Source organism: Gavialis gangeticus, unplaced genomic scaffold, assembly GCF_001723915.1.
Source record: "Gavialis gangeticus isolate Ggan-Ray unplaced genomic scaffold, GavGan_comp1, whole genome shotgun sequence".
Taxonomy (NCBI): Eukaryota; Metazoa; Chordata; order Crocodylia; family Gavialidae; genus Gavialis; species Gavialis gangeticus.
The window spans coordinates 29,823,040-29,848,262 of NW_017729032.1; the positions used below are offsets into that span (position 1 = coordinate 29,823,040).

Sequence of the window (25,223 nt, forward strand, 5' to 3'; positions counted from 1 at the left end):
CGACCACTCTCCTTGGACACCTGGCTCCCCTCCCCTCTGGGACCTCAGTGCTTCCCTGACTATTCTCCTTAGCTCATTGAAGTTTGCCCTCCTGAGTAAACTAACACAATGCAAAAAAAAAAATAGGAAGTGCACCAGAAGGCTGGCTTGGCTAAACAGTGAACTCTTCAGTAAACTGAAATTAAAAAGGAACCCTACAAAAAAACAGGGAAACTTGGCCATATTACTAGGGAAGAGTATAAGAATATTGAATGGGCATTCAGGGAGAAAATCAGGAAGGCCAAGGCATGATTTGACATACAACTAGCAAGCACTGTAAAATTCAGTAAAAAAAAAAAATGCAATATGGTTACGTCAGAAGTAAGAGGAAGACTAAGGAAGGTGTAGGTCCCATACTGAATAAAGGATGCAATCCAGAAATAGATGATGAGGAAAAGGCTGAAGTAGTCAATGCTTTTTTTACTTCAAGGTTGGCAACCAGATGAAAAATGCAGTTAGCAGTAAGGATAGGAGGAGATAAGCAGGCTAGAAAATGTTCAACAAAGGAGTTCAGGAGAATGTTAGGGATTCATTAGATAATCTGGATTTTTTGAGTCAGCATGCCTGGACCGGATATACCTTCAGAGTAATGAAGAAATTGGCTGAGCTAATTTCAGACCCATTAACTATCATCTTTGAGAACTCATGGAGATTGAGTGAAGTTCTGGATAACTAGAAAAAGGATAAACATAGTGACCATGATTAAGAAAAAGGAGGAGGAAAGAATATGGAGCTAATCATGTATATCTGAGCACCTGGAGAACAAGGTGATCAGAAACAGTCAGTGTGGATTCAGCAAGAGCAAGTCATGCCTGACCAACCTGATTTCCTTCTATGATAAGGTGACCAGTTCTGTGGATGCGGGGAGAATAGTGGGTATGATGTACCTTGCCTTTAGCAAGGCTTTTGGCACTTTCTCTCATGACATTCTCATTAATAATCTAAGGAAATAAAGACAAGATCAAAGTACTGTAAACAGTTACACAACTGATAGGATCATTGTGCTCAGTGGGTGTGTCAACATGTGTGCATTGACTGTGTAGTAACTGAAATTACTGGTGTAGACGCACGTACAGGTGTGCGTCTACATGTGCATGCCCCTACTGCACAGTAAATATGGAGATTTACACTGTCCTGAGCATAAATTTGATACCTGCATCATGCAGGTATCAAATTTATGCCCAATTAGTTACTGTGCAGTAATGCACATGTAGACGTCTTGCTGTGTAGATGCACATGTAGGCGACTAACTTTAGTCCCAAGTTAGAACACACACAGTGTTAATGTGCTTTAATGCCTGTATGTGTAGATGCTGGCCTGTTCCTGCTTACTGCACAGTAATGATCATTAGTGATATTCCATTCTGTGATATGGAGGATGGGATTGAGTGTACACTTAGAAAATTTGCAGAGGACACCAAGTTGAGTAGAGTTGCAGAAACTTTGTAGGGTAATGGTAGGGTCCACAGTGACCCGGATAAACTGGACACATGAAATTCAGCAAGGACGGGTACAAAGTTCTACCCTTGGTACTGATCAATTGCATATACAAATACAGACCTGGGAAGGACTGTGTAGGTTACAGTACTGCAGAAAAAGACCTGGGGGTTATAGCGGACCATAAGCTGAATGAGCCAACAGTTATGAAAAAAAATATAGAGCATTTGGGGCTGTAGTAATAGAAGGGTCAGTTGTAAACAGATGGAAACGATTTTCCCTATTTGCCACTGATTGAGCCCTCATCTGTAGTAGTATGTCCAGTTTTGGGCCCCACACCTCAAGAAGGCTGTGGACAAATTGGAAAGAGTCCAGCAGAAAACAACAAGAGCTATTAGAAGCATGAGAAACATGATTTATGAGGAACAGCTGAAAGAACCATGGTTATTCAGTCTGGGGAAGAGAAAATTGAAGTGAGATTTGGTAACTGTCTTCAGATATCTGAAGGGTGGTTATAAGGAGAATGCAGATAAACTATCCCCTGTAGCCTCAGGGGATAGGACAAAGAGCAATGGTCTTTAATTGCTTCAGGGGAAATTTAGGTTTGCCATTAAGAAGAACTTTTTCACTATGTGGATGGTTAAGCATTGGAATTCAGATTTCTTCAGTTGGGTAATCGTCATGTAGGCATCTTCATCTCAATGTCTTTCCTGTAGCCCATGGGGTTAGTCAGCTGCCTCAGCTTTTGGTCACCTGCAAAAAAAGACTATGGACAAGACGGGTTAAAAAGTTTACACAATGCCAGGTTTGCAGAGCTGTTGTGCTCCTTTGTCTTCTATATTAGTTAGAGACCTGCCCCTTTTATCGTCACCATCAAAAAACTTAACTGCCTGCAACAGTGCCACCTACACCACATAATGGGAATGAAATGGTTTGACAAAATCACAATGATCAAGTACTACGACTGGCAGCTATGCCAAATGTGGAAGCCATGCTAGCATGGAAGTAGATGACCTGAATTGGCCATGTCATACGCATGGACAACAATCGGCTGCTTAAGAGAGGTCTGTATGGTGAATTTGAAAAAGGCAGTAGGTAGGTTAGCTGTCCCAAACTCTGCTACAAGGACTGCATTAAGCAGCACATACAGTCTGCTGGACTGGACTTAATGTCCTGGGAGGATATAGCCCATGATAGGTGAGCTTGGCATTCTGCTACAAAGGAAGCAGAATGAGTAACAGAACATCATTGCACCACCTTGGCCGACAGTAGGGGGAACGTAGAGAGCAACTTGCCCTTGCACGTCTCCTGAACCCTACATATTGAAACTGATTTCCAGTATCTGTAGTAGTCACACTCGAATATGAGTGATGGTCATTGTATTATATTTATTTGAAATCTTCATCCTTTTGATGTTTTCAAAATCAGGTTGACTTGAGTGCTTTAATTAGGCATAATCCTGCTGTGAGCAGGGTGATGGGCTAGATGACCTCCTGAAGTCACTTATAATGTCAGCTATTCTATGATTCTGTGAAAATCCACACTGAAAACTACCATTATAGTTAATCACAGTTTTGATTTTCAGTTCAGTGAGACCAAGACTTCATCTTACATATAGACATAAGCATTTGCCTAGTTTTGTGCTGAATTTCTTCTTTGAAACAGGGTGTTTTTTGAAATGTTCAGGAATAAAATTGTTATGCTTTCTGTTTTTAAATGAACACATTAATCTTGAATAATAGATTTCCAGAAATATATGGTTAGGTAGCTCAAGAAATCTTCTAGTCCAAGCCCTTGCTTAAGGTGGGATTATCCTTATCTAAACCATTCCAGACAAGTGATCGCCTAATCTATACCTAAACATTTCCAAGGATGGAGATTCTACATACAACCTATTTAGGTAATCTGCTCCAATGTTAAACCATCCATAGACTGAGAAATTTCTTAATATCCAGCCTAAATTTTCCTTGCTAAAATTGAAGACCGTTGCTCCTTGTCCTGTCCCCTGTGGCCACAGAAAATAGTCTCCAGATTCCTTGTAACTGCCCTTCGGGTACTTGAAGCCTGTTTTCAAATCCCCCAGAAATTTAAACTTGAATGTTAAAATGTTAAAAAAATAAAAGGACAATAATTTTGAACTAAAATGCTTTATATTAAACTTCAAGCCTCAAGTGATTGTTAAGAGTTGGAGTAAATGCCACTAAAACTGAAGATTTAAAACAAAAATGCTAAGCATACAATTCTTTAGGGTTCATTATAACATTATAAATGCAATTTTAATTATAGAATCACAAGTGAGCATTTTAATGTCAATTTCTCAAGTGGGCAGTTTCTGTTGTAATGGATTTCAAAGTGCTTTTGTAAGTAAAGACTCTGGTAGTTTAATCAAAATTGTTATATTAAATGCTATCAAGTACTATAAGACACGTGAGTGGTTTATCAATGTCGCCTAAGTATCCAGTGACCACTAGATGGCAGTAAAGTACCAATTCTGAACATTGTTTCTTTTTATCCATAGGAGAGGGATGCCTACCTTCCTCTAGCTGAGAGTGCCAGCAAGATGTACTTTATTATCTCTGACTTGTCCAAAATTAATAATATGTACCGTTTTAGTTTGGCTGCCTTCCTACGGCTTTTCCAAAGGGCCTTGCAAAACAAACAGGTATGTCGTGTTGTCCTGCAGCTGTGAATGCAGGAGAGAAATCAGTCTGTTTGTGGTCTTTACAATTCTTGCTCGCTGGCTGTTTTTAAAGGGTAACTTAAAATGAATACTTACATTATTTTTTCAACCTGAATATTGGACATTCAGAATGCATATAAAGAAAATATGTTTATTTTCAGTGTACAGGAACCATAGTTTTGCTGCATCCTGGGAAAACAAAGTAACATCCATTTGGTAGTGTTGCAGTGATGTTACAGACATGGTGGTTCAGGTAATATGTGGGAGGCAAGGACTTTTGTGATTGATATCTCTAATTGGACCAACTGCATAGTTGGGATAGACTTAGACAAGCTTTTGAATGCAATGCATTCTTCTTTAGGTCTGAGGAAAAAGTAGGCACAGTGAACATCCATTTGTAATTTATGGCTTTTCTAAGATTAAAGTAAGTTTTGAAAATGAAGGTTCAACATAAGGATTGTGAGATTTTATTTATTTAAACACGGAGTGTCCGGTAATTACCTGTTCCAGTGGTGCTCAGCCTTTTTTGTTCAGTGGGCCAGATGGGCATGCCTGATCCCTCTGCTGACTAGTAGCCAGTGGTCCCAATCTGGTGCCTGAGGCGGGCGCAGTGAGGCCCCATCCAGCTGTGCAGAGGGAGCAGCCCAGCTCCAAGCCAACTGTGTAAGGGAAGGGGGCTTGTCTCGGCCCCAACTGGACCCTGCAGGAGGAGGGAGGCATGACCCAGCCCCAATGCAGCCCTACTGGGGAGGGGGCATTGCCCAACCCTGCAGGGGGAAGGGTTGTGGCCCAGCTCTGCTTGAGGAAGGGGGCATGGCCTGGCCCCAGCCCAGCCGGGTGGCGGGAGGGTTCTGGCCTGGCTCTGACCCTTTGTGTGGGGCTTGGGATTTTGGCAGCAGGGAGGAGTGGCAGTACTGCCACTGCTCCCACACCACCAACTTTTCCAACCTCTGGGGAGCCCTGTGGGATAGTTTCCAAGGCTCTGCTGGCCACATTCAGCCCATGGCCTCAAATTGAGCACCCCTGAAGTAATCCATGAATTAGGCAAATTCTCGAAGTAAGGGGCAGAATAAGGAAAGTCTTGAAATTCTAAAATGCTCTTTGGCTTAACAGAGGATATACCTTTTCTTTAATCTAAAAACTGTCCAACTGAGCTGCAACACAGCTGTTGATCTGTACTTTTCACAAACATCCATGATCATTTCATACCTTAGTTACTTTATTCTCCATTGTTTTGGCCTGCAGCCCTCCCTTCTCAAGTCTTTTCAAAATGCTGCTGCTCAGATTTATTTTCTTGGGTTATTGCTTTCACTATGTAAACTGCATCTTTAAGATCCTTCATTGGTTCTTCCTGTACTAGCAAACAGTAGCTCTTTATCCTTCCTTTCTGAGGTTTTCACAGTTTAACTCCATCCTACCTGTCTATCCTTATATCCTGTTATAAAGCGACACCTGCCATTGCCAGTGATTCCAGCCTTGATTGACTAATTTTCTGCTTCTCTAGCCAGCAGTTTCATACTTTCTCCCAGGCTGCCTATTATGATGTGGAAAAAGCTCCCTGTCAGATCAGTCAGCCTGTAGAGACGCATTACCCTCCCCCATGTCTATCCTTAAAACTCATCTCCACAATGTTTGCCTTGATGATTCTCCACAAACTAGACCTTGATGATGACTAGGCAGAGGACAAGTTGTGTTTATTGTTCCTGCCTAGCAAAAAATTGCACACATCTTCATTTTTTGTTTTCGTATGTCACCGACGTTCAGCCTTCACCTTATTTGTTTCACTTTCCGGTTGTGTTTTTGTGTTTTTTGGAATGCAGATTTTTGTGGGGCTGTTTCTTTTACCCAACCCAGTTGACTGTCTGAGTGCTACACCACTTATTTGTAATGGTGTTAAAAATATGTCCATAGTTAAAACACATTACTAGCAAGTGAAGGCTCTAGAAAATCAAGGTTTTAGTAAGTATAGAGAACAAGCCATTCTGTCACTTTTAGATATAGTTCCTTTAGGGAAAAGATAAGTCCTGTGAGTGCAGCAGTGTGAAGAAACTAAGTATAGGTAGGATCTGGCAGTGGAAAAACTGGTGGTGTTGTTGTCCGTGGCGTATTTGTTCTCTGGACTGAAATAAATTCAGTCTTTTGGGCTGTCAGTTTGCCTGGGTTCCATGGTAAAGCATCTAAATAGAGCAGCAGGAAATGTCATAGGTTTTGCTCGGCTGGTCACAGGTTCAGATCCTGTGAAATCTTTCACAGGTATAGTGAATATTCAGCCTGTTTTCTATGACTCAGGCCCAAGTGCTTGTATAGGAGTGCTTAAACATAAACTTTTCAGTCCATATTAATGACATAAATAGAATCATTGGGAATAACAGGCGAGCTCAGCGGGAAATCTGGGTACTCAGAAGCTCTGAAAATTAGGCAGATCCTCAGCCTAACTGTGTGTCAGCTATTTGTACAAGTACACAAAAACAGATTTTTATGTTCAAACTACTGTTTTCCTAGGAGTCAGAAAGTACTGAAGAAAGAATCAAGTCTCTTATTAGCTCCTTAACACACATGGTGTATGAATATGTCTGCCGCTGCTTGTTTAAGGTAAGATTTACATTCTTTCACCTTTGCATACTGCACTAATTGTGAAACCAAATTCTCACAGCTACCCTGACTTAGCCTACTTCACATAAGCAGCAGTTGGTATCCCAGCCGCAGTATTTATGCTATCACACAGAAAGAAAACTATGTCATGAACCTACAATGTTTTGGGGTTTGTGGGGTGTTATGCAGTTTGTCTTGAGCTTGTTTTATTAATATGGCATATGTAGTTTCTATGTATAGGTAGGATCAAGCAGCATTCAGGATTGTCACCTTACGTTTATATGCATTATGGTATTTGATATAGATGTAATTTTGATATATTGTTTTATTTATCCAAGGATGTTTAGTAAGGCTGCAATTAACTCAGGTGTGCCTCACCTATTCACAATTAGGAGAATCATTTGAGAATTAGCATGTGACATGAGTTTGTTTACTTGCCACCCTTGTGGGCACACTCTCACCACATGAGCCCAGACCTTCCAGGCAACGACAAATTTACATTGTGAAAACAGAGATCCGAGCAGAAATGTCATCTGCCAACAGACCATCCAAAGAAAGGTATTCCTTAGGGTGGGGAAATTTAAGTGAGAGACGGTATCCTTGAGATATGTCTGAAAGACTGCAAATATCCCTCTGGTAGTTATGAGAAGACTCTTAGGGCTTGTCTACGCGTGTTGCTATGGCAACATTGTTACTACGCTGATTTAGTACTTCCAAAAAGAAGTACTAAATCACGGTGCAGTAACAGCCCATACTGCATCCTAAGTGTGGTGCAGTTATTTTTAGCAGCTACTTTGCCATAGTAGCATGTGTAGCATCATGTGTAGACGCACCCTTAGTTTGGTAAACATGCACCTATTGGGAAGGACACAGTTGCCTACATATTGTGAACCCATAAGAATCCAGTGCGTGATGTATGTATGTATGTAAGTGGTCAGATAAGAAACCATACTTAGGCCTTGCTTCCAAAGCAAGTCTTTGTCTAAAGCTTTCTGAGGATAAGGGGCTTTAGGCCCTCAGCAAGTGGGCTGAATATAAGCTGCATTCCTGGCTTTAAGATGCAGGGTATGATCAGAGTACTGTTCTGATATCTTCTCATTTGTCCTCAGTCTATATTATAGCATTGAGTTACTGATTTATTATGTTTACTCTTGTTTTTATAATAAAACTTGTTGTTACCTGTTAACCCACATAACTTTTCTTCCTATCCAGTCAGTCCTAGTATCTGGCTCTGGCTTCATGCCTCATTTTCCACCAAGTTACCATCTTTCTACCCTAGGCTTCTTATCCCAGCTTACTTCTTTGACCTTTTTTGCAGTACCCTGTGCCTGATTCTTGTCATTTAAATGAGCCAGGTTTCTCCTGGATGATGTCTGAGTGCCAGCAGGGGATTCTGACAGTGCAGGAGACACAGGCTTCTGCACCTGGGTTTTTTTTCCAAGATCTACCCTAGCAAGTAGCTGCTGTAGTAGGGAAAGCCCTACTTTGCTCCTGTAGCCTTGGCTATAGTATGCTCTGTTATGCTGTACTCTACAAACATGTTAAGGCTGTAAGAGGCTGGAATGTGCCTGTTTTCTCTCTGGCACTGTTACTTGGACAATCTGGGCAGCAGCAGGAAAGTTGAGACTCAATGTTTTGATCAGTGAGAACAGAACTTTTTGGAGATGTTAGCTAGGTCTAGCAAGTGATTGCTGAGCATATGCAAATTGCAGCTTTTCAGAGGCTTATAACCAGAGATCCAGGTTTTCCATTTCCCGTGGAAAAATGTGGATTGTCCTCTTTAAAGGAGAAAATCACAGATTTTCCCTGTCAAAGGAGAAAAATTTGGATTTTCCCCTTTGGTGTAGGAAACTGCAGGTTTCCCTTTTCAGGGAGGCAGCATTCCAGCCTGCAAGGAGCTGCTCTGGGCTAGAGGGAGTGGGAGGAGGGTGATCGGAAGTAGGGGGTGCCATGTGCATATTTGTGCACACATGCATGTGGCCAGCAATACAACCAGGCAGGGTAGTGGGTGCAGCCTGGCAGTTGGATACAGTTAAGTCTGTGGGATGTGGGGGGAATGGGATAGGAGGGCCAGGGCTTGGGGACTATCGGGGGGGGAGGGCTGTGTGGGGAGTTCATGTGCGGTGTGTGTGGCAAGGATGTGTAGAAGGGATGCATGGGGTGGGGCATGGGTGTGAGTGCCCATGACACAGTGTGGTTGCCTGTCAGCACTGGGGGGAAGGTGTCCAGGCACTGGGACTGTGGCAGGGCACAGAGCTCTGAGGCAGTGTGTGGTGCTGCCAGGGAGCCTAGCTCCCCATTATTGCAAGTGGGGCCTGCCTGGAGTTAAGGGGGTAGTCCTTTGGGGGCACCAGGGAGCTATTTGGCTTGGCCACTGGTGTTGGGGGCTGGTGCCTGTGCTCTTGGGGGCAGGGGTGGGCCAGCTGGGAGATGCTGCTTGGGGGTGGGGAGCTGTGGCTAGGCTGTCTGGTGCAGCGCGGGAGCCCCAGCCTGGGATGGGGCAGTGCCACTGGCATTCCCTCCTCCTCCTTCCAGCCCACGCTAGGGCTGGACTTGCTCTACCACCACCTGCACAAGTCAGAGCTGCCACAGCAACAGGTGGGATGGAAACCACCTGGTGCTCCTTGCCCTGCTCCTGCTGTCCGTAGCCTGGCCTGGGCGAGAGCAGCGCTTAGCTTCATGATGCTGCTGTGGAGCATGGTGCTGGTTCACCCAGCCGCAGCCAAAGCCACAGCTGCAGCCAGAAGTGCGGTACAGCGTGTGGTGCCCCAGCTGCTACCTGTGCTTCAACACCATGGTGCGCTGCATGCATCTAATGTTGGAGGCTGTCCCTGCAATGTCACTGCAGACCAGCATCCTGTGGGGCTAGGCGGGGTAGAGGCTAGCTGGGGCAAAGCTTTACCATTTATTTATTTCACAAGAGGGTAGTGAAAGTAGAAAGCAGCTTTGTCATCACTTTGGGAGGGAAGGTATGATGGTGATGATTTAGGAAGCTTAGTGCACATTTGGTCTGTCTTTTATTCCTATATGGAGGTCACAGGATTATTGCAGTGCTGAAGCTACACTAGCCTTTGTAGAACTTCTGCAGGTGAGAAGAGTGTACCCTATCAAAGACACCCATATTTTGGCTGCAGGAAAAACATAGATGGTTTATGTCTCCTTTCTTTTTTTAATGTTTTGTTTGTGTGTTTAGACAGTGCCTGGCATAGCTGAGTCTAGCATAATGGCATATTTGTTCTTCAGTAGTACCTTAATAACAAAAAACAGTATCAAAAATATATACACCATATAATTAAATACACATGTACATAAAATTGACTTAAATTTTCATTCACATGGTATGGTATGGCATGGCATAGCATAATATTGGGAATTATTAATAGTTATAAATATTTAAATTTTAAAAAGCCCACACAGATAATTAGATAGACCAATACAATCTGGTAATAAATTTAGAAATGTAGATACAACCCAGGATATATCTACCATACTTGGGAAAGACAGAGATGTCGAGTTGCTTGAGCATTGTTATTTGCTTTTAGGAAACGTGTTTTGTTTTGTTTTTTTTACCCATTTTTACCCAGAGTTTTTTTTTAACCAAATTTTATCCATTTTTTACCATGGATAACATTTTATTCTTTTTTATGGCATTAAAGACCTATTTATTTGTATCAAAGGTAGGTTAAACTGTAGCATTTATTTTGTAATATTAATATTTTAAGCAACTTTTAAAATATGGAGACTGTGTGTGTAGTTACATTCACATGTGTATAACTAATAAGGTTTTGTTCTCTGCATAGAAATTAAAAAGCATATTAGTTTTATAAGTAATGAGCTGAATTACTCATGACTTAACATACTGACTATAGTTATAGTAAAACCAGCTGGATAATTTAACACAAACTCATTTACGTTTTCAGCAATCAATGTAGCCTTAAACAATATACCAGTTTACTTCACTGCTGATTTTTGCTGTTGTATCATTTGACAGCAATATCACACCAGGGGGCTATCTGAGAATAAAAAGGAAGTAGAAATATGTATATTAGTATTCAAGAAACAATGGAGTAAAAATGTGATGGACTGGCACTGAAAAAAGATTGATCAGTTTTGAAACGGCAGATTTAGATGTTTTAATACATAGTTTTTAATAGACTACCCAATATAGTTTTATAGAGACTAACCAATTTGATGATTTGGACATCGTGTATAGTTTATACGTATAGTGGTTTAAATACCTTCTTCTTTTGCTCATATCATTTACCATATTTACTTGAATCAAAGATGTGGTGCCCCCCGCATTCAACATGGGGATAAAAAGCCCCTTGTCTTGGATTCGAGTACAAGCTGGGGCATGAGGACAAGTGGCTGCAACAGCTCCGACTCTGTCCCAAAACTGCACTTGGGGTTGGAATCGGACTTACAGCCATTGCCCTCAGTGATGCCTGTCCTGTACTGCCTGTCCCCTGCATCCCCTGCCCCATGCTGCCTCTAATAGATTTCATTATCTGGCAGTTTTTAGCCAAGATTTTCATTTTAATTGCTCTTCTTTCACAATCTTCAGTTTATCAGTGTTTTTCTGGCAGTGAGATACACAAAAAAGAATGCAGCTCAAGCACTGTGTAGAGAAGGGAGTATAACCTACCTGCTTTTTGAACATATAATACCTTGCTACATGGAGATCAAAATTTATGTCAGAAGTCTTTTCTTGTTTTATTGTATTGTGAGTTCTTATGTAATTTAATCTTGAATTTTGCACCTAGATTTTTATGTCCATGTTTACATTTTTTTAATCATTATTCATCTATACTATTTTCTTCCTTCTCAAAAATGAAGCGTCTATGGTCAGTGACTGGATCAAAAAAGCCCCCATAGACTTTTTTCTTCTACCCTTCTCAGTAATTTTTTGAAGGACAAAGTTTATTTTCTTCCAAATTATCTCATATATTGTTTCACTTTGGGATGTTTCAGACTTTTTTTTTTGTATTTCATACACATATTTTCATATATTTGCCCAGGAAGTTCAACTTTTGCTCAAGCTCTCTATACTAATTTCCCTTCAGAAGGGGCATTAGTTTACATTTTATCTGAATGTAGCTTTCTTATCTTTCTTTTGGCACAGTTACCAAGATTTCAAACCAAGAACTTTTGACCATCCAGAATCCAGTACTTGTTGGTGGTGCTTTTATCCAGTTGAATCAATCCCTCTGGAATATATCTGTTACTTAGGCTGTGAATATGTATGCACTTGTAGTGCTACAAGATCTCCTATAGTATTATGAGGGATATAAATACATTTACAGCCACCTAGCTGGAATGATAGAGTCCCTGCAAAGGCATTTCCTCCAGCCAGGGGGGTTGTTTTTTTGCTTCCCCCCACCACACCATGAGAAGCCTGTCAGTGTACCCAGTCACCAACAGCCTGCCCTTTCTGCCCCTTGCAAAGAGGTATCAGGCAGGCTGTCAGTATTGAGGGCAGCAGTCTTTGCTGCCTTATGCTGGCATTGGGGGGGTGGGGCAAGAAGAGCTGCAGTTTCTGGACCAAGGGCTGCAACAGGCTTCAGAGCAGCCCAGCATTTCTGGCAGGGGGGCATCTTCTCTCTGAGTCTGCATTGTGGAAGGGCAGCAGAGAGACCTGCTGCTCACTGCATACTTCCTGTAGTGGGGAGCTGTAGCTCTGCTTGCTTCCCCCCCACCCCCTGCCTTGGAGCCCTGGACTGTTATTAAGTGCTCTGAGCACCAAGGCAATGCTTATTTAACTTCCCCTTGCTCTCGCTCTCTCTCCCCTGTTGGAGGATAGGAGAGCAGAGCACTGTGGGATGGTGGAGAACCAAAGGATCCCCTCTAGTGCTACATGTAACTGGACAGATATTACATATGGTGACATAATACACATCACTAGAAAGATGCTACTGTTTCATCCAAGAACATTTTTGTAGCATTTCTGCCATTTGAGCAGTACTGTGAAGTCATCTGTCCCCTCAACTTTTCTAGCACTAAAAATGTAACATTTGTCTATAGCTCTAATCTCGCCTTGTAACCTGTTAAACTGAATTTGTCTTTTGTAAATTCTTACATAGTATTTTATAATTAAATATAAACAGATAATTCTTAATCAAAAGTTCTGTGCATACTTCTCATTCCTTTTTCCAACCAAAATATTAACTCATGAAATACAACTTAAAAGGGCAGAATATTTGTGAAATAACCAATGAAAATCAGTGTTCCTTTGTTCTAGAATTTTAAAAGTCCATATCACAGTTTTTTGTTTTTATGTTGTTAATCATTCTCAACCTTTGGTTGTATGTCTTGTTCATTTTCTTTTTTAAAATGATCACCTTATGCTCAGCAAAATAGAACTGTGTGGAAGATAAATGGCAGGTTAAGGATATAATCTCTAGATATCAAAATGAATCATTATCATTTGTTTTTCTTGTGATGGCTCTGTACATCACTAATAATATGGCACCTGACCCCTTGACTTACCTAAGTTTATGGGTGAATCAAAAACCTGTACATTAACACTGACTGTAAATACACTAGGAAACCATAAATCAGTCATTAGGGAATGGATAGTCGCTTGCTAGAGAACTTAATGTGTTCAGTTATCCTTTCATACCGTTTAATTTCAGACTGAACACTGTCTCCACATTTAAATTACTATGTACTGAAAGTTTCTAAGTAGAAAGTGTACTCAGCCAAGATGTAAGCAAATGTATATTGGGACGTTAATCGAATCAGACACTTTGGACTGTTTAATTTTAGCATTTTAAAATGAACTCAATCTCTGGTAAAATGACTACAGTGAATCATAATTTAAGTAACAGTGAGACTTGAATAAGTTTGTATGTCCCATAGTCCTATTTGGGAACTGGTTTATAAAATCATAGAAAATTAGGGTTGGAAGGGACCTCAGGAGGTCATCTAGTCCAACGCCCTGCTCAAAGCAGAACCATCCCCAACTAGATCATCCCAGCCAAGGCATTGTCTAGCTGGATCTTCAAAATTGCCAAGGATGGAGAATCCATCACCTCTCTGGGTAACAAGTTCCAGTGCTTTACTACTCTCCTAGCGAGAGAGTTTTTCCTAATGCTTAACCTAAGCCTCCTTTGCTGCAACTCAAATCATTGCTCTTTGTTCTGTCATCTGCCACTACTGAGAAGAGCCCAGCTCCATCCTTTTTGGAACCACCCTTCAGGGAGATGAAGGCTGTTGCATGCAAGAATGTTGTGGGAGACCATATCAAAAGCCTTACTCAAAGTCAAGGATCTTCATACAAACTTCCTTGCGCTGCTAAATTATCATGCTGGGATGCCAGCAAGACACGCAGGGGAGGAGCTACATCATGTTAAACTCAAACAGCAAAACAGAAATAGCATACTGGAATTACTGTAGAGATCTGAGGACCTCCATGGATTTGATTTAAGTGAACTAAAGATAACATGTCTATGAAAGTTCTGTCTATCTCAGGCCACCAGCATTGCCAGGCAAACTGAATCAGGAGATTAAAATGTTTTTGTTTTTTTTTTCAAAGAAGCAAGTTGTCATGAACCCCACTGTTGTCCAAGGGGTTCACGGGGTGTTATGCATGGCTTCTTCAATATGTTATGCTGAGATATGGTATTTGGGTAGCTGTAAGCTGTGTTCAGCCATATCATCCTTATGTTTATATGAATTGTGGTATTTGCTTTAAGTGTAATTTTGATATGTTTTCATATTTTAGCTAAGACTATTTGGTGGGGCAGTGGTTAACTTAATTGCTTTTCACCTATTCATATGTGGAAGAGATAATCACTGAGAATTAGCATCTAACCTGAGTTGTTTATTCATTAGATTGGCCCTTTCAGACAATGATGAATATACATTATAAAGAAAGAGTCCTGTAAGAATATCACCTGGAAGGACATTTCTCAGTGGGGAAGTGAGACACAGTATGTTTAGGATATTGGATTAGCAATCTTCAGGTTTCAAAGGATGCACATATTCTCTTGATATTAATTAGATCAGGAAAAATTTCTGCCTTGGTAAATATTCACCTATGTGGAGTGGGGCAGGAAGTCATATGCATAGTGTGGGCTTCCTGAAAATCCAATGCACGACATGTGTAAATGGCCAGGTAAGAAATTATACTTAAGCTTTGTCTTGAGAGTAGTTTTGTCTTCAAGCAGGCCGGCAGGAGAGCATTCATGAGGCCCTGACGGAAAGGTCAGAGGCAGGGGCTGTGTTCTAGTCTGTTGAGCTGAATAGAAACTGTATTCTTAGAAGTAAGATGCAGGGCAAGACTGGGTTATTGTTCTGATATTTTCTTTTGCTTGTTTGTTCTTATTCTGTCTGTAACTCAACAAATGTTCACTGATTTCTTATGTTTACTCTTTTTTATAATAAAGCTTTTTTATTATCTTTTTAACCTACTTATTTTTATTGATAGCTATGAGTCCAGAGCATTTGACCATGCAGATAGGCTCTTTCTAAGGAAAGGGAATCTATCTTTTCTGGATCTTGTCTGAGCAAGGGAATGGTTCTTCTAGCTGGCAAAATCCTCTCTGCTAAGAACTGGCAAGGCCTGGTGAGGTGCCATTGCTTTGGGGCTTGTCATGAAGCTTCATTGGTCTGGGGCTTGCCTTCTCTGTGCTCAAGCAGCAGATGGCAGAGAGGTTTGGAACTGGAGGGTACCCCTGAAGGTGTGAGGAGACCCTGGGAGCGTCTCTCAGAGCTGCACCTGGCGGGATCCAGGAGCAGGTCATGTCAGAGGAATTTTCCATGCAATCAGCAATCAGTAGGGAGCTCAGCAATTAACTTGCTGGTGTTAAACAGAAGTATCAAGTGTTGGCAGTAGTGCAGCAGGTCCTCAGATTTGGATCTCAATTCATAAATATTTTACTTACTTTGATTCTTAAGCTGCTTTATGGGCATCTCTGTCTGGCACCGTGTTGTACTCTGTAAGGATGTCCTTAGTGTCCAGATTCCATTATATAATCTCCTCCCTTAATATTTCTAGTAGGTTTCTGATGACCCCTTAGAATTGCACCTCGGCATTTCAGAAGCATTTCCTCATCATTCCGACATTTTTTTTTAATGACTGCCATCTCTGTTATAAGAGTAAGGAAAACTTTCATTCAAATCTTGTTTTACCTCTGGTCTTGCGCAGACACAGTTGTACTCTGTACTTTTCTGTAATCTTATGTAAAACTTATTTCACCTTTGACCAGGACAGTTCCCTAACTTTTTTTCTGAATCTTAGGTTGGAAAGAAGATTTGAAACTATATGGCAAAGTTTTGAAATCCAAAGAACCTTAAAATGTCCATTTATAACATTCTGCTCTAAAAACATGTCTATTGAGTTCAGGTGTGATTATCTCCAACAGTCCAGTACAGGATGCTTATCGGCCATATGAAGTGCATTTGCTTTCCATTACAGTATGACACCCACAGTGTTGCTTTGCATTTTCTGGCCAGTGTGTATAGTCCACCTGTCTGCCATTGCTTTGGGACCTGTATTTTAATTTGGTTAAATTTTGATTGGCATTTTTACAGGCACAAAAAGGGCAAAGGGGAGGAGGTGGCAAAATTTGCTTATGCTTATGTGAAAACTATTGTTGTTTGGGTAAAAATATCTTCTACATTCCAGAAGCAAGATTTTGAAAATTGGGAGCCTAAATTGGGCTGTGTAACAGTGGTCTTTAACCCCTATTACTGATTGGCTGAGTGTAGAGAGCAGGCTGCAGGGTGCCAGCTGCCAAGTGCAGACTTGAGAGGTGGGCTTGCAGAGCTGTACAGCTGCTAATTATAGTAATTAACAAGGATCCCGCTTTTCTTTGTTAAAAATCCAAAATTCTCTGATAAAAAACCCCAAATCTGCACTTTCTCTTTATTAAAACGAAACACCATTATACAAATATTTATCTGTTGAACACAAAGTTTTATTGGTATACATATTTACACTTTTAAAGCAATGTGGAAGCCTACCAGTATTTCAATCATTATAATAAAATAAATTCTAAATACTTATATATTTTGGTGTTTGATTTTGTTTTTTTAATCAGGGAAAATCAGGAAAATCTCCCCCCCACCTTTGCTTACCAGGACGTGGGTCCAGCTGTAGCTGTCCCCTCCTCCCCACCTCTTCCTCCTACTGTTTTATGGTGCTGAGCAGCCGTGATATGCTGGTGCCCTGTCCCTGCTCATGCTATTGTCCCTCACTTCTGACCCCATCGGGGGGAATTTGGGGACTAGAAGGGGCACAGCCAGACAGGTAATATAAACAGAGCTCCTGGGATGAGAAGTCAGTTTGGCCCAGACTGGGCTTCAGAAAGGAGCTGCCTGCTGTAATAGAGAGGAGAGCCCAGGGGACTGTGAGGGGGAGAATTCAATGGAAAAATAAGTTGGTGTCATGCACCCTGAGCCCAGATGTGGTCAGGTGTGCCTTTAAGACATACTCCTGGGGTGTTCTCACAACTTCAGGTTTGTCCTTTGGCTCAAAGCCCCTCTCTGAGGTCTGTTTCTTGACCACTCTGAGAACATGCTGAGATGCCCCAAAGCTTACCTCCCTGGTTGATGGTCCCTCAGCTTTAATCATATCACTTAGTCTTGCCAGAGCAGAGGGGATTTTGCCAGCTCAAAAAAACACACCCTTGTTTTGTTGTACACTTAGAAATATTGGATCCCTCTCTTTAACAAAAGATGCCTGCCTGTGTGGTCTAATGCTATGAAGTCACAGTTACCACTGATAATAAGTATGTTATGAAGGGTAACAAAAGATTTTACTATAAAAGACAAAAGCAAACATAAGAAGTCAGTAACCATATGTGATATAAGAATAAAGAGATAAAAGGAAATATCAGAACAATAATCTGCGCTTGCTCTGCACCTTAAGAATACAGCTTCCACTTAGTTCAACAGATTAGAAAGCAGCTTTAGCCTCTGACCTTCATGTCAGGGCCGCCTGCAAATTTTCTTGTCAGCCTACTCTACTCAGCCTGTTGGCTGAGGGCCCAAAGTAATTTCCTATACCCAGAAACAAACTGAAGACCGAAAACTTGTTCTCTGGGCAAGGGTTAAGTATGGTTTTTTAGTTGCCATTTACATACATTATCCAATGGATTCTTGAGGATCCTATACTGGATATATAACCTTCCTGCACCCAAAGGTTGTATTTGTTTACCAGACTGTAGGTTTATTGTGATTTAATTATGAACAAGACAGTGTTTTATCCTTACAGACACAATGATTACTAATACAATATCCTAAAAATAGTGTCCCTCACTTAAATTCCCCACTCTGAGAAATGTACTTTCCTAAATAGCTTGAATGGCCAGGTGTTAGTCTCGCTCTCCATTTAAAATGCAAATTCTTCATTGTTTGGAAGGGCCTGGCTCAAGTCCTTCAGACCTTGTTACATGGTAATTTTAGGTGGCTTTTGGAGTTTTTAACCCCTGGATTGGCTGCACATTTAACACCTTTAAGTGACTTAAAGCATTCATAATTAAGTTTAAATTTATGTTACTTCTGGGCAGGATTATCTCTAGTCTGCCTAATTTTACTCCTCTTTCGTTAAGGTGTAGCCAGTCTCCACAGCTATCCTGCTCAAGTTGAAGGTCCGGCATCCCAAGATGCTGTGGCCCCTTCTGAGTCAGAGTGTGGGGGAGAGCTAGGGGCTGAACTCGGCATAGCCTGGCAGAGTGCAGGGTTAGTGGGAACTGTCCTCGGGCTGCCGCACTGCTGCCACCGAGCTCAACCCTGCTACAGGTGCCTGACCCCACTGGGGTGTGTATCCAGGTCCTGGGGGCCAGATCCTTTTTTTTCCTCCAGAGCTTGCCTCCCAGTGTTGCTGCCTGGGCCCCTGGAACTTGAGGAGTGAACTGTTCCAGGTGATGGTGGGAGGTACTACAGCCTCCTGGTGCTCCGGGGCTGTAACATTTACTCTGCGAGTAGCAAGCCAGTCCAGGCTTTAGCTCCTAGTCCTGTCCCTGTTCACCAAGCCTCTAGCAGCAAGTCACAGCTGTGAAGCTGAAGGACAGTCAGAGATGGTTTCTCACCTTAAGGTGTAACTGCTGCATTAAGCCGAACACCACTCAGATGATTAACATTTGTTCAGCTTACAACATAAGGCAGGGTTGGCCAAAATGCAGCCAACAGATTGGATCCAGCCTTTGGGAGCCACCCACTAATTGGCTGGATCTGGCCCACAGCTGCCCCCATGGTGCTCTGCATGGAACTGAGCCCCACTGGGAGCAGCCCATGCCATGCTCCTGACCACACCTGCTGGCCCCAGTCCAAGCCAGCATGCACAGCATCTGGTAGCGCTGCTCCTGGTGCAGCTGTGGCCTCCCAGGTACTGATCAGCTTCCCTCACGTCCAGTGGCAGTTCCTCCTCCTGCTGTGCCACTCGGGGTGGGGAAGAAGCTTCAGCCTTGCAGCTCCTGCCCCAGTGTGCAGGGCTCTAGCTCCAGCTCCTGAGTGGGTGGAAGGCACCCAGAAGCTTTAACTGGGTGGCTCCTGACCCACTGTGCAAGGCGGAAGGCACCCAGGAGCTGGACCCAGACAGGGCTCAGCCCCATATGGAGCATCGTGGGGGCAGCCGCAGACCATACTGCCAGAGTGAGCTTTGCGGCATATACTCTCTGCTCCCTCCTCCATTTCCTCTGCTGTGGCTGGCTTCTGGAACCTAGTGCCCAGGCAGTGCCCCTCCCCCCACATCTACCCTCTCAAACCCCATCCCCAGAGGGCAGAGGCATGCAGGGAGTGGATCACAGCTCTGTCCTGGGCCCCAGCCCCATCCTGAACACTGCTTGTTGCCCACCTGTGGCCCCATCCCACATGGGGAGTTGTGGTGAGTTGCTGCAGTGAGGGAGGGAGGTACTGACCCAGGCCCAAATAATTGCCCATCCCTGGCATAAGGTATAACGAGGCCAAAATCTGCAAGACTGGCCATTAAGTCTACCCATGTCAGATACTAATTCTCCTTGATTATTTTTCCCAGTCATCTAGAATTTGAGCCTCTTCCACGTGGGGAACTCATTGTTCAGGGAGTTTCACCTGAAACGCATCATCCTGTTATACCATCTTGGCTCTGTTATAACTTGTAAGCTTTAGACAAGATTACTGTAAGGTGGATGGGCAACTGGCTCAACAGCCACAAGCAAAGGGTACTTATAAATGAGTCCATGTTAGAATGGCAGGAGGTTTTGATTGATGTCCCACATGGGTCTGTCCTGGGTCCAGTGCTTTTCCACTTGCTTATTAATGATTTAAATGATTGCAAATGTGTTGGAGGCTAGGAATGCAATTCAGAGGATCTTAATAGATTGAAAAGCTGGGCTGGAACTAACAGGATAAAGTTCAATACTGACAAAGCAAGGTGTTATGCCTTGGGAAGAATAATCAAAAATACATAACAGGGGACACCTGGCTGGATGGCAGCACTATGAAGAGGGATCTGGGAGCCTTGATAGATGACATGCTCAATATGAGTCTGTAGTGTGTTGCAGCTGCACAAAAGGCAAATTCAGTTTTGGGATACATCAATAGAAGCATTAGATACAAGGCACTGACAGTGATAGTGCCTTTCTACTTGGCACTGGATAGGTCTCATCTAGAGTACTGCATGCAGTTTTTGTTTCTACATTTAAAAAAGGACATGGAGAAGTTAGAGTTCAGAGGTAGACAACAAAAATGACAGAATTTGGAAGGCAGCCACAAGACTGGAAGTTGAAGGAGATAGGCATGTTTAGCTTGTGGAAGAGGTGTGTAAGATGGGATATGATCACAGTGTTCAAATAGGGCTGTCATAAATAAGGAGAACACTTTTTCTCTCTTGCTGCAGAGAGTAGGATGTGTTTCAGTAGCTTGAAGTTACAGCGAAGTAGGTTTAAATATGATATCAAGAAAGACTTCTTTGCTATTAGAACAGTGATGCACTGAAATAGCCTGCTTAGGGAAGTTGTGGACTCTCTCCATCATTGTAGGTCTTCAAAAAGAGGTTGGACAGGCATTGGTCAGCAATGATCTAGGAGCAGCTATGTCTATGCAATGCTCTTGGAATTTCCCATTCTTCTGAGCTTTGCTGGTTGCCACATGCATCCAGGAGGAAAGTTTTCCCCTCTTCCTGCTACGTCAGGGTTTTCTTTTTGCCTTCCTCAGAAGCATTGGACTTCCTCCCTGTTTTAGTATACTTAAGATCAAGGCATGGCAGACAAATATAAGGAAGGCCCCTGGCAAACCAGAGAGGTAACAGGCCTTGGAGAGGCCACCAGAGAGCATCTGTACTGCCTGGGAGGCACAGTTGTGGTTACAGCTGCTGCTGATTAAATGTTTTGCTTCCAGCATCATCCATTGACTTCATTTTGGTGCTGACAGGAGTTCACCAGTTTTGAATATCAGGATTTTTATATTTATTTATAAGGACATAAGATATCTAATCTGTATTCAATGGCTGTTTAGCTCAACTAGACTGTGGTGCTAATAAAATCAAGCTTGCAGGTTTGATCTCCCTACTGGACCTTTCCTGCCTACGGTAGGGGGTTAGATTAGCTGATCTCTTGAGGTCCCTTCCAGGCCCACGTCTTCTGTGTGTCTGTATTATACGTATTTCCACTAATCCTTTCCATGTAGGGTATTCCTTTGTGTGCAGAAGAATTGGTAGAAGTTCAAATGTTTTGGCTTAAATGTAGGACTGAGTTACAAACAGTCAAGGCTAAAAGTTCTACCTCTTGCAACAGCAGAACACAGCATTTCAAGTATTTCCACCACCCTGTTTATATAATATTCTATGATTTTTTTTGTTTGGGTCATTATAGACTTTCCATTCTCCCATGTCTCATCAAATCTGAGTGTATTTGATCTGAGATTTTGACTAAGGTTATTTATCACATGTGCATGCATGTTGTTAGCTAGCTTGAAAGGTATGTTCTGTGTTTGAATTATACATGGTGAACCTAAAAGTTCTGCAACTATGCTGATCAGAATAGAAGTTTAGATACTGAGGTTCTGTTAAATAGATTATTCAGAAAGTGAATTTTGGCAAATTTATTAATTCATGTATTCTACTTTTATTTCAGGCTGATCAACTAATGTTTGCTCTCCATTTTGTACGAGGAATGCACCCTGAACTTTTCCAAGATAATGTAAGTATTAGGGAAAAAACTCAGTTGTTTTACTTAATGAACAAAAAGACACATGAAATAGGATTCATATATTTATACGTGGCCTGATAGAAGGAACATTTGATGTGGAAAGACTAAAGGGGTGGAAATAAAAGAAATGGCCACTAGAGCAGGAAAGGAGGATGAATGTAGTGCTATATTTTAGAGCTTTATGTACAAGATGAGAGGTAGGCCAGAGAGCAGGAAGTTGCCAAGGCAGATGGAAGGGTTTTGGAAGTAGAGGGAGAAGGAAAGATTGGTTATACAACTGTTAAAGGGCAAGAACAACAAAGTCAGCCAGGACTTTTGCAAGAGGTGGTTGAGACCATGAGTTTTCCAGGGTTGCATGCTGAGGTCCAAATCTTAAAAGGTACATTCACCAACATCAAAGCTGTGACTTAAATTTCTCTCAGTTTCTGAGAGTGCTTTATTTTCTCCATTTAATCATTTAGATTGTGAACTGTTTTGGGCAGGGACTTGCAAACGGTATGTTTATGACTCACATAATACCTGGCCACCTGACCTTAATTGTTCGTTTGTAGTACTTTGTATCTTGACTGCTTATGTCCAATGTGCACTTGTATAAGCTAATAAATTATTTCAGTCTGGTCTAGGTTGAATGATACATATCTTTGTACTAACAGTACTATTCAAGAGGTAAAACAAGCAAATAGTATCAATATTTCTCTCTTATGAACAAGTAAGTTATTTTAATTAGATTGTTGAGGTGGAGTTGGGTGTAAGAAATTTATGGGGAAAAACTAGGCAGAAGAGGTGTGTTTTGCTTTTTAGCTCGGAATATGGCAAGGTTAGGAGTCACCTATTGTTCTGCTAGACAGTTCTGTAGTCTAGGTGCATTAGTCATTAAACTGTTGCCTCTAACAACTTGGTTCTGCTTTATTGATCAGTGGTTTTGTGATTCAGTTGAACATACGTATTGTAGAAGGCAATGGCTGAAGACAGAAAAACAGTCTGTCTCAGCCTGTGTATACAAACTCTTGCTGCATCCAGTTTATGTGGATTTCTATATTGATTTTCTTCCAGGAAACAGTCCCATTTTCCCCATTTTTGGACTGAATAGCCATTATGTTCTTGTATACTAACCTTATTTTTATAATTTACATTTATTTTAATGTCTGAATGGCTATTTAATAAATTTGCATCTGAGCACCAAGACAAAGGAATGTTAAGAATCTTAGAAACAATGTGGCGGTGTTGAGGCTCTGGAGACTGATAAAGGCAGAAAACTGTTACATTGCTGGCTTTTAGATTTTTAGTTGAATAATGGATAAAAGCCTGATGGAGGTACAGATTTACTTAAGGTTGGAGAAATATTATTTTCCTTAAACAAGAGAACCTCTTTGTGTCCATAAGTATGTTGTATAAAGTGTGCGTATGTGTGCGCATGTATATGTTAAATTAGCTTCTCATGAAGTCACAGGATGTGTGATTTTTTCCCCACATTTTCCCTACTTTCCCCACCTCCAAATACAGGCTTGCTCCATACAACACACATTTTTTAATACAATTGTCCCCATTAAAATGACACAAAGGACTTTTCCTGGATGTGCATATCATGGTTTAAGAAAGATTATCATTAGATGTTTCATAAACATTTTCCTTTTCTTTGTTGACCAGAATATTCTTTGTACTGTATTACACTGTGCCATAGTATATAATCTGTTTATTCCTGTGTATTTGCATGTTTTAAGTACTTTGCCTAGTACTTGGTGCATGATTATGAAGAGCTAGAAACCCTGGAATAGTTAGTGAAGGGCAGATTTTCAAAGGTATTTAGGTACCTAAAATGAAGACAGACACTTAGTGGCATTTACAGAACTGTCTGAAATGGCTGTACACCTGACTTCCACTGACTTCAGTGCATTTTTGGATGACTAAATGCCTCTGAAAATCTAGCCCACATTGGATAATCCTACCCAGGAAACTTTTAGATGGCTTAGGTACTGAAGCATGAGGTTTTGTATTCCTTCCATAATCTTGGGAGGCTTTTAATTATTATTTTTGTTTTCAAGCCTTTTGATGATCATGTTGTTCATATAAATATCCAGTGGTTTTTGAACTCCTGCTGAGTTCTTGATACTTTTCTTGGCCAAGTTATACTTTTTTTTGCCTTTTTTACCTTTTCTCAAAAAATAATGCCTTCAGCCACTTAGTTTGCAATTCACAAACAGACCTAAGCAGTCAAGTCAATGGGATGTGAGGAGGTAGGTGCAAAATTCCTTAGGCTTCTTTCAAAATCATAACCTTCATTTTAATTTTTCTCCTCTGTTTTCCCTCTACACTGCATACCTGTTACTGTATATAATATTTATGTTTTTAAGATGCCTTTTTTCATTTTTTCCCTATAGGAATGGGATACTTTCACTGGTGTAATCATTGGAGATACTTTAAGAAAATCAGTAAGCTAAATATATATGTATTCTGAAATAAGGATTCTTTTATTGAATACAGATGCTTGAACTATCATTGTACAATTTTATTTACTGTTTTTATATAATTAAACTTTCAAATTGTAATTTAAATATTGTAAAACTTTTAAATATGGTAACTAATTGTCTATGTTTAGAGGAGAGCACAGGATACAAGTTTTCTTTTTCTTTGTGAGTATAGTAAATTTTCCAAATGTAAATTTTTCTGTTTTGAATGTACCCATTTTTTAAAATAAGTATGACTGGATCCTGGCCTCTTCCCAGCACCTTACTCTTCACTATACCTACCTTTTGTTCAGATCAAATTCATCTTCAGTTTTGAGACATTCTTTTAGCTCTAATCTCAGATATTTTCCTCAGAGTGGCAGTGGCATAACTCTTTCTTCTTATTCATTTCAACCTTTGTTTTTGAAGCTAAGCTTTAGTGCAGCTTGAATAATATTCTTACAGCCCTCCCATCGTGGGGAAGTCTTTTTTGTGCCAATGGGAAATTGTGGTAACTCCCACATAGTGAGCATGGTTGGACTAGGTAAATAAAGTGGATTAAAGAAAAAGAGATGCTATATTAGTGAGGATACTTTCTTAGAAATCATAGAGATAGAGAGAAGCCATTATTGATTGATTGATATTTTTCCAGTAACGCATCTGTAAGGGTTTATTTGTCAGCATCTGCCCTTGGATTCAGCAAACCAAATGTACTCACCTAACAAGACAAGGTTCTTTGGGTGAATCTGATATCTTTTATTAGACCAACTAAATAGTTGGAGAACAATTTTTAAGCAAGCTTTCAGGTTCAGAAACCCTTCTTCAGGCTCAGGAAGTTACAGCAGTTGGTGTGTGCTCTTCCCGGATGGAATGAAAAGTAAAGAAGCCAGAGGCTGTGCTG

At 41.3% G+C, this 25,223-nt stretch overlaps 1 protein-coding gene across 1 annotated transcript in view; it reads left to right on the forward strand.

The window, feature by feature from the left end:
- The window catches only part of DYNC2H1 (dynein cytoplasmic 2 heavy chain 1), a 601,360-nt gene that overhangs the window by 200,781 nt on the left and 375,356 nt on the right, over window positions 1-25,223 (forward strand). Inside the window, exons 69-72 of the mRNA XM_019524237.1 lie at window positions 3,994-4,137; window positions 6,658-6,747; window positions 21,804-21,869; window positions 24,257-24,307. Coding sequence (XP_019379782.1) covers window positions 3,994-4,137; window positions 6,658-6,747; window positions 21,804-21,869; window positions 24,257-24,307 — 351 coding nt within the window. The remainder of the gene's footprint in view (window positions 1-3,993; window positions 4,138-6,657; window positions 6,748-21,803; window positions 21,870-24,256; window positions 24,308-25,223) is intronic.